The sequence below is a fragment of the Ostrea edulis genome, chromosome 6 (assembly GCF_947568905.1).
Source record: "Ostrea edulis chromosome 6, xbOstEdul1.1, whole genome shotgun sequence".
Taxonomy (NCBI): Eukaryota; Metazoa; Mollusca; class Bivalvia; order Ostreida; family Ostreidae; genus Ostrea; species Ostrea edulis.
This window is the reverse complement of record NC_079169.1, coordinates 76,677,538-76,687,645: the sequence shown is the minus strand read 5'-3', so window position 1 is coordinate 76,687,645 and position 10,108 is coordinate 76,677,538. Positions and strand designations below refer to the sequence as shown.

The following is a 10,108-nucleotide window of genomic DNA, read 5'->3' as shown; positions in this document are numbered from 1 at the left end:
GTTCTAATAAGTATTAGTGTTTACAAATACCTGTCTGTATATTTGTTATAAGTATTAGTGTTTACAAATACCTGTCTGTATATTTGTTATAAGTATTAGTGTTTGCAAATACCTGTCTGTTTATTTGTTATAAGTACTAGTGTTTGCAAATACCTGTCTGTTTATATGTTATAAACAGGGCTGTATTGAAAACTAGCTTTTTTTTTTACGAAATACATGCATGTGATCCTGCATAAAAATAGTTCTAGAATAGCGTGCAAATAGCAAGGTGGCGTATAAATATATATACGTATAAAATTCATTCACCGATACTTTGTATATTGAAGGTGACCCGATATATATATATATATATATATATATATATATATATATTCAAAAAAAGATTGAGTCATAGTAGAATAGTACGAATTCTATTTTGAATTGAATGACAGTATTTCGAATTCTCTTTGGAGTCAAGTTAAAGGTCATCACATGCCTAAAAGTACACCATGTGGAGTTAAAATAGATACATTGTAGAGTGTATAATGGAAAACGGATCAAAAGGGGAAATTCTAAAGCTGCAAAGACCTTTTTTTACATTGATCTTTGGATAGCATTTGTGGTTGATCATTTCAAACTATGTTATTGATGTATTCTATATGGTCCAAGTTTTACTAGGATTGGGTTAAGTGCATGGAAAGAAAATGCAACATAGGAAGTAATTTTCCACAATTTAAGACAAGGAACGAATCCTTAAGCTTTCCCATGACGTTGACATTGGGAAGAATCTTAGTTCATGTGTACTGTACATCTTTGGATGGTGTATGTTGGACCAAGATTGGCAAAGACGTTGACGAAAGCTTACAAGGCCGGATTTGATCAACTAGTCTGGATTTAATTTATGATTCAGAAAATAAATCTGGTTTACCGTAGAGCAGTAAATAAATGGTTTCAAACTTAAAAAATGCTTTATCCTCCTAAGCACCTGGATCCCACCTCTGGGTCCCTTTTCGCCCTATTCTTAATTTTGTATTCTTTGTGGGGTATATGAGATTGATCACTTTCCATTCAAATTATGGAAGCAAGCAGTGGCAACAATCCTACTTTATTTTTATTTCATTTTTTAGGTAAGACAACATTTATTCCGGCTTTTCTCAGTCCTTACAACCCACCCTGGCCAGGGGGTACAGGGTTTTAATAATTCTCCCTCGCTCACACATTCTCATATGGACAGACATTGAAACAAAAGCCTGCTGTAAATAAAGCAAAAAGTTGGATAATGTACTGTGGCTGAGTTCATACATATCATACTGTATCAATTAACAATCAGATGTTTTAATACCCAGGTTGTTATTAGAAGATACAACATTTAAACGAACTAAAACTTAAAAACAAATACACGCAACACTGAAACGGAAACATAACAGGGCATCTTTGTTGTAACATGCTTTACGTATTACTTCAGTTTTCAATGTTTAGATCTTATCAAAAACGATAATACTTAATTGATATCGTTCGTGGGAACCGTAATTTGCTAAACTACATTGTCTGAGTTTAGAATCTGTTGCTATACCTTGAAACATTGATTAAAGATAATTCTCTAGAAAACAATTATGTTATTGCCTCACGTGACACTGGTAAAATGACTCGAATAATCGAACTATGGCACTGACAGCGAAAAGAGATATTCTGTGTATAAGTACACAAAAGCCGTGCCTGGGATTGCGGTGAAATATTCTAGTTGAATTCGAAATCACCACATCGGAGAGAAATGACTTGACTGGTGGTTATATGTGACAACTGCTAGAGACTTCGATCACTCAGTGGTGATCATGGTTGGAATATTTTGGATAACTATTTTGTTTGAAGTGGCCGGTAAGTACTCAGAGTTTAATGGTCTTTTTTCTTGAGTTAGAAAGCAAATTAAATTTTGTATATTTTAAAATTTCGTGAACTTTGACATTTTCTCAGATATTGAAATACAAGGAAAATTAGCATTACAAGTACTAGTAGATTATACCAGCATTCAATACAAACCCAAGATCACGAAATATCCTCGTGCTTTCTCACATCTTTCAAGTATACGTTACAAAATGAAAAAATGGTTCAAACATGTCTAAAAATGCATACAGCGTTTTACAAATCTATAAGCACATAAAGTAATTATAGATAAATATTTTGTTTTAGAAATATGGTATATTTGATTATAATGCGTCTATATGGAATGTGTAGGTGCAGTTGTGTAAGAAAATGACCAGAATGCATATGATCGTTATAAAGTGATATTCTTATTTCATTAGGATACCAACATGTCTATAATGTCCACCATATCAAAAGTTTAACTGACCAAGAGGAACAAAATACATATAAGAGACCCACGGGCAACATCGATTACCTTAGCAATGCGTTTTCCTGATTTTTAAACCACAGTCCACTCTGGATAATTTGAAATTAAGGGAACCGGTCTGAATTCTTCACTATATCCAAAGTTCATTATAACCGATGTTGAACCATATAAAGAATGCTACTGGGGATTTAGTTTCACTTCAATATACAGTTAACAGGTATTTTCAATATAAGTGGAGTAGACTGTATGTATGGAGCGCCAAATTAACATAAACTCAAATAATTGAAGATATCTTCAATTATTTGAAGATATCATCAATTGAATTATTGCTCTCATCAATTGAATTAATGCGGGCATCAATTGAATTAATGAGAGCAATAATTGATTTAATGCGCGCATTAAATCAATTATTGCTCTCTTCAATTTAATTGATGCGCGCATTAATTCAATTAATGAAAGCAATAATAGATTTGATGCACGCATTAATTCAATTATTGCTCTCTTCAATTCAATTGATGAGAACATAAATTTAGTAGAAATATTGCTCGCAATAATTAATTTAGAGCTCGGTATAAATAATTTGATGATCTCTTTAATTCAATTGGAGATATTTTTAAATCATTTACAATGCTTTTGTATAAGGAATTAATGCGCGCATCAGTTCTTTTAAAGAGAGCAACAATTCAATTACCGGTAAAGATATCATTAATTCAATTGTGGATATGTTGAATTGAAGATATCTTTAATTATATAGTTGACCTCTCTAAAAGAATTATTGCTCTCTTCAAATGAATTAAAGATATCATTAATTCAATTGAAGAGAGCAATAATTGAATTAATGCGCGCATTAAATCAATTATTGCTCTCATCAAATGAATTAATGCGCGCATCAATTAAATTATTGCTCTCATCAATTGATTTAATACGCACATTATAAGATAAGATAAGATATTCTTTATTTCCTCCAAATTAATGGAGAGTATATCATAATCAAATTATAAACTTATTTGAACAGAACAGGAAAAAAAAAACATATTTATAGTATGTACATATTTGAAACTAATGATTATAATCTACAGATTACGGCAGTCTATGACAAAAAAACCTCTATTTTTATACAATGTATTTGCAACAGTTAGCATGATTTGCTTCCATTTTGCATAAGAAATATTTTCAAAGCTTGTACCTTGAACACAACCGATTAAAGATAAAAATTGCCATTCATGATCTTGATATTCAAACAAAGCATACTCTTCTACACTGAGTATTTGTAGAATATTTTCAAGCATAGTTTCTCTGTCTTCCAAGAGGTTAAAACAACTTAGCATAAGATGCATATTAAGATTATGCGTATTCCTATTACATAATGGACACAATTTACAAACAATTTTCATTGAAGACACTTGTACTAAAAAGTTAATCAACAATCTTTTGGACGGGTCGTCCTTAACAATTTGCCATAATCTATTAGGCCTGAGCTTTGTGTGTATTTTCCTGAAAAAGTACATATCAGTGTCCACAGAAAGAGAAGCAAGCCATTGCCTTTCTTCTGTTGCCCATATTGCCCATATTGCTTTAATAACAAGTTTGGAAAAATCACATTTGTTAAAAACTGTGGCACTGTTGTTTTTGAATAAGTCAATAACTTGATATTTTTCTGCTGTTTGTAACATAATTTTGGTTGAAAAATATTTTTCAGATATCTGAGCATCGACTAGATATTTATAAACTTTATAATGTACAGACGTTTTGTTATTGCTCTCATCAATTGATTTAATACGCACATTATATCAATTATTGCTCTCTTCAATTGAATTGTAGCGCGCATCAATTGTTGATATCATTAATTCATTAGAAGAGATCATTAATTCAATTAAAGCGCGCATCAATTCAGCTGAAGAATTAATGCCATCATCAATTCAATTAATGCGCGCAATAATTCAGAATTGAAGATATCATTAATTATTTGAAGATATCTTTAATTCAATTGTTGCGCGCATCAAATGAACTGATGATATCTTCAAATAATTGAAGATATCTTCAATTATTTGAGTTTATGTTAATTTGGCGCTCCATATGTATGAACCTTTGGATGTATTGATTAATTGATTGATTGATGTTTTCCGCCACACTAAATAAATTCAGTTATCTGGTGATGGTAGTAATAGTAGTTTTGGTGGTAGTAGTAGTGCTGGTGGTAGTAGTAGTGCTGGTGGTAGTAGTAATAGTGGTGGTGGTAATAAATAGTGGTGGTAGTAGTGATGGTGGTAGTAGTAGTAGTGATGGTCTTAGTAGTAGTGTTGTTGGTGACCATAGTAGTACTGTTGGTGGTGGTAGTAGTAGTAGTGGTGGTGGTAGTAGTAGTAGTGATGGTGGTAGTAGTAGTAGTAGTGGTAGTAGTAGTTCTGTTGGTGGTGGTGGTGGTAGTAGTTGTAGTAGTGTTAGTGGTGGTAGTAGTTGTAGTAGTGTTGGTGGTGGTAGTAGTTGTAGTAGAGTAGTAGTAGTTGTGGTGGTATTAGTAGTGGTGGTAGTGGTGATCAGAGTGGTGGTGGTTGTATTAGTATTAGTAGTGGTGAGGGTAGTAGTAGTAGTGGTGGTACGTTGACTTTGTATCGTAAGTGTACTATATAGTATACCGCATCCACATGGATATTATAATTGAATCTATAAATGTCATTCTTTCTTTTATTTACAAGTATATCGACTTTGTTAACTCATTTGGTATTACATGGGAAATTACCAACCAATCTTTTATAAAATGAATTCAAAATTCATCATACGGTGGACGTGCTCAAACTTGATTTAATTCAAACTTAATTTAATTCCCGTTGGCTCTTTCAATTCTATACCCTTGTCTGATATACGTGCAAATATCCTAAATTCAAACAACCATAATCCTATTTTACGTATTCTATTGACTTCCAGGTTTATTTTCCACAATAAATTTACATATTAATGAGATTATTGATAAATAAAAATAAAAAAAAATGCTAATTGAATATACTATTATAAATATGATCGGTTTGTCTACATAGATTTAAAAGCGTTTTGATAAAAACTACTGAATGTACATTAAGGATAATATGTTGCAGGAGGTACGATAGACACATATGATTCACGTCATTTTTGCGGTTTATTTTACAGGGGCCATTTCCATCACAACACCAGGAAACGATACCCGAATCAGTCTGACTCCTTTCGGAATAACTGCAGAAAACCGTACGTTTTTTATCTTCAAATTAAAAGCATGTGGATCGGCCCACATATTTCTGTTGGATTCTGAAACCAATCCAACCAAGATTAAAGAGTTCATCTTTGGAAATAAAGCAAATACAAAATGTGAATTTGCAGACCACACCGAAATCGCTACATATACAAAATTTTCCTACGCGTGTTCGAATGCATGCAACGTATTTGACGAGTACTGGATATCATGGACTGATGAAAATTCGGACGGGTCACAAGACTGGACAATGGGGTACGGCTCTGTACTATTTAATAACTCTATTGGACACTCTCCCCTGACTGGCTCAACTTTCAATCCCAGCTATATCGGAATTTCGTCTTCAAATCAACCTGCCTTTTGGGAATTCAGTAAGTGCAATCTTAAATATGGTAACTGAAACGAACCAAAACTCAAATGTTATTGGAGAAAATCAATCACAAAACACAATGATTGTTAATCTTATCTTATTTTTGTTTGTTTTGAATGATATACACATTATTTTTAAATCTGAAACAACAGTCACGCAAGAAACAACAAAATCAGAGACAACAACACAGTTACCAGAGACAACAAGTCAGTTAGCAGAGACAACAACTCAGTTACCAGAGACAGCAACACAGTTAGCAGAGACAACTTCAACAAGAGCAAATGTCGTTACAACTGAGGTGGTAATATCAACAACACCAGTACTATCAACTTCAACAACATCTTCATCGACGATATCAACCTCCACACAAGCCGATCAACCATCCACAAGTGGACCCGCTGATAATCCGTTCTGCTATTGTTCCTTTAACAGAACATGTGATTACTCCAGAAATTATACAGACGAGGAAATAGCACAGTTGATTGATGCCATGATTCAGGAGTTAAAAGTCAGCGTAAAAGACACCAATGCTTACAAAAGGAGACTGATTTCCGCACCAGACGACAGACCGTCTGCTCAGTATGTGGGCAGTGTGGGAGCACTGGTCATCGGCTTCGTGATTTTGGGAATAGTACTTATGGACCTTCCCCGTGTTGTAGTTTTCTTCAGAAACGACAAAACAACTGAAAATGTAAGAAAAATGTCCAAATCTAGGAAAAAACCACAAAAATGAAATGTGTTGCCAATTTCTATTACATTTTTTAAATGCTTACATTCCACTGTATTTGGATCAGAGACGGTGCTTGTATATTGCGATGTTATACGGAAAAGGACGAAAGAAAAAATACAGGCGACACGCTGTGAAATAAATATTCTTTGCATACTAGAATCGTGTTTCAAAATAAAGTTGACTGGTATGTTTCCAAGATATTGGGGTTGCTCTCAACACCGTTGGCGGTTTACGTACAAAAGATTAAGACATTATGTTGGCTTTCATATCCTTCCACAAATCAAGGAAAATCATACGCAAGTTGTGTCTTTGATACCAGCATACCTTATATTGCGTAAATCTAATTGTAATTCATCGTTTCGTTTTAGCTACGTACATGTTTGTATGGTAAATCCCTTTTATCTCCCGGTCTATTTGCAAGGGAGAATTTACTGATTGATTTTTCCATCACGAAAAACTAATATCTCCTTTTCCTGGTGGATGTTATTTTTCTACTTGACGGTATTTTATAAGTTGACATTATTTTCTTACTTGACGGTGTTTTATACGTTGATGTTAGTTTTTTACTGGGCGGTATTCCATAAGTTGACGTTATTTTGGTACATGACGGTATTTCATAAGTTGACATTATTTTCTTACTTGACAGTGTTTTATAAGTTCTGGTTATTTTTGGTACTTGACGGTGTTTTATAAGTTATTATTTTGGTACTTGACGGTGTTTTATAAGTTATTGTTATTTTGGTACTTGATGGTGTTTTATAAGTTATTGTTATTTTTGGTACTTGACGGTGTTTTATAAGTTATTGTTATTTTGGTACTTGACGGTATTTCATAAGTTGACCTTATTTTGGTACTTGACGGTGTTTTATAAGTTGACGTTATTTTGGTACTTGACGGTGTTTTATAAGTTGACGTTATTTTGGTACTTGACGGTATTTCATAAGCTGACATTACAACTGTGCTCTGGACAACAATAATCCACCTTTAGAACAAGCTTCGCTGTCTAAGACTCGGCAAAGACTCGTCCTCTTATCCCGTCGGTGGAATTTCCCCATCCCGCACTAGTACTAAGGATTCTATTATTCCCGGTTGACGTTATTTTCCTAGTTAAAATAACAAAAGAACCAGAATAACTGATGTCATCGTTATGATCATCAACGCTATCGTTTTTCAAATTCAGAAATATCATTTGTCGCGAAAAATTCAACATGTTTATTTCAAAGCAGAGTCATATCGATAACTCCGTTTACCTGATTAAGATAGAGGGCTCATGGCGGGTGTGACCGGTCAACAGGGGATGCATACTCCTCCTAGGCACCTGATACCACCTCTGGTGTGTCAAGGGGTCCGTGTTTGCCCCAATTCTCTATTTTGCATTGCTTATAGAAGTTATGAGATCGGTCGCTGTTCATTATCTTAACCTCTCATCGATATAATTCTTGTTTTAAAAAAGAATGGCATATTTGAAGATATCATCAACTGTTTGAAAATATCATCAATTCAATTATTTCTCTCACCAATTCAACTGATGAGAGCAATAATTGATACGGGCGCATTAATTCAATTGATGAAAGCAATAATTGATTCGATGCGGGCATTTATTTAATTGATGAAAGCAATAATTAATTTGATGGGCGCAATATGATTATTGCTCTCATCTACAGTGTATTTAATTGATGCGCGCAGCAATGTAGTGGAATTATTGCTCACAGAATTGCGTTTGGAGCATAATTGAAGATATCTTTAATCATCCACAACGCTTTTATATAAAAAATCAATGCGGGTATTAATTCTTTTAAAGAGGGCAACAATTCAATTGAAGAGATTATTAATTCAATTGTGGATATGTTGGATTGAAGATATCCCCAATTACATAGTTGCTCTCTCTAAAAGAATTATTGCGCGCATTAGTTGAATTAAAGATATCATTAATTCCATTTTAAGAGACCAATAATTCAATTATTGCGCGCATTGATTGAATTGATGCACGTTACAATTCAATTAAATAGAGCAATAATTCAATTATTGCGAGCATTAAATGAATTGATTCGTGCATTCATCGAATTCCTTCTTTCTTCAATTGAACTGTAGCGCGCATCAATTCAATTGTAGATATCATCAATTCATTTGAAGAGAGCAACAATTCAATTATAGCGCTCATCAATTCAGCAGAATAATCAATGCTATCAATGAAAGGTGGAGAACAAACAGTGATCAATCTCATAACTCTTATAAGCAAAACAAAATAGAGAGTTGGGCATACACGGACCCTTGGATATACCAGAGGTGGGATCAGGTGCCTAGGAGGAGTAAGCACCCCCCGTCGACAAGTCACACCCGCTGTAAGCCCTACATCTTGATCAGGTAAACGGAGTAATCCGTAGTCAAAATCGGTGTTACAAGAGCGGCCTAACAATCGGTATGAAACATGTCAGACAGCATTTGACCCAAAGCAAAACAATTCAGAATTGAAGATATCATTAGTTATTTGAAGAGATCTTTAATTGAATTGTTGTGCGCATCAAATGTATTGATGATATCTTCAACTAATTGGATAGCTACAATTAGATGAGTTATAGCTTCAGTTATTTGAGTTTACGTTAATTTGGTGCTACATAGTGACCCAACCTTGGTACCAGAGGCCATATTTGAATCTACACTTCAAAGTTCTTGGATATTCCTTTGATTTGTACCCCTTCTTGTTCTTGGAAAGATTGTTTGTTTGTTTTACGTCTCGTCGAGAATTTTTCACTCATATTGAAACGTCACCAGCTGTAGATACAGTACTACAAATCTAGACCAATGCTTAGCGCTTAGAGCCGTAGCAGTGAGGGTCCTTTATCGTGCCAACGCCTGTCGTGACACGGGACCTCCGTAGTTAAGATCATATCCGAAAGACCCGTGATTCTTACTCTAATTGCCGAGCGTTTGGCGAAGGAGCAATCACTACCTATGTTAACTTCTTAAATTTGACGCGACCATGGCACGAACGTGGCTCGAACTCGCGACCTCCCGATTACGTAGTCAATGCTCTACCACTGAGCTACCGCGACCGGTTTCAGGGAAGGATGACTTTAATAGCAGTTCCCTATACATACTGATTAAAAACCCTATTGTGAAGCACTAATTCCTAATTCTGGAGGTATTGATATCAACAACATTGAATCTACATTCTAATATATACAGGTATGATAAGTTTGTTCGACCTGTGAACCCACCCACCCCCTCCCCCGATATGAGGTGAAGTACTAAGGCTAACAAACTCTTCCAGTTAGGCATTATGGGATAGCGATTTCTTAGGCCGCGTATACTGTGTGACGTCACTGTAGAATACTAAAAACATAACGTCAAACGTAAACAACGTTCAAAACAAGACCGTAAACATCAAATTAATTACTTTACACAATAATTTGAACAGAGTCTCCCTACTTTTTAGGGATCTTTTGATATATGAGGTGA

At 34.5% G+C, this 10,108-nt stretch overlaps 1 protein-coding gene across 2 annotated transcripts; it reads left to right on the top strand.

The window, feature by feature from the left end:
* The first annotated feature begins 1,529 nt into the window (after positions 1–1,529).
* On the top strand, positions 1,530–6,841 carry LOC125648349 (uncharacterized). Of its 2 annotated transcripts, XM_048875357.2 has the most exons (4): positions 1,641–1,854; positions 5,471–5,545; positions 5,678–5,920; positions 6,072–6,841. In XM_048875357.2, the coding sequence occupies exons 1-4, from the start codon at positions 1,812–1,814 to the stop codon at positions 6,650–6,652; spliced, it is 942 nt and encodes a 313-aa protein (XP_048731314.2). In that variant the 5' UTR covers positions 1,641–1,811; the 3' UTR covers positions 6,653–6,841. The 2 variants fall into 2 exon arrangements, with proteins under 2 accessions (XP_048731313.2, XP_048731314.2); XM_048875356.2 differs by having other exon boundaries at positions 1,530–1,854; positions 5,471–5,920.
* Positions 6,842–10,108: the final 3,267 nt, after the last annotated feature.

Coding starts and splice junctions, on each gene's coding strand:
- LOC125648349 (XM_048875356.2), top strand. CDS start 1,812: ATGGTTGGAATATTTTGGATAACTATTTTGTTTGAAGTGGCCG. Junction 1,855..5,470: donor TATTTTGTTTGAAGTGGCCG/GTAAGTACTCAG, acceptor TTTATTTTACAG/GGGCCATTTCCATCACAACA. Junction 5,921..6,071: donor ACCTGCCTTTTGGGAATTCA/GTAAGTGCAATC, acceptor CTGAAACAACAG/TCACGCAAGAAACAACAAAA.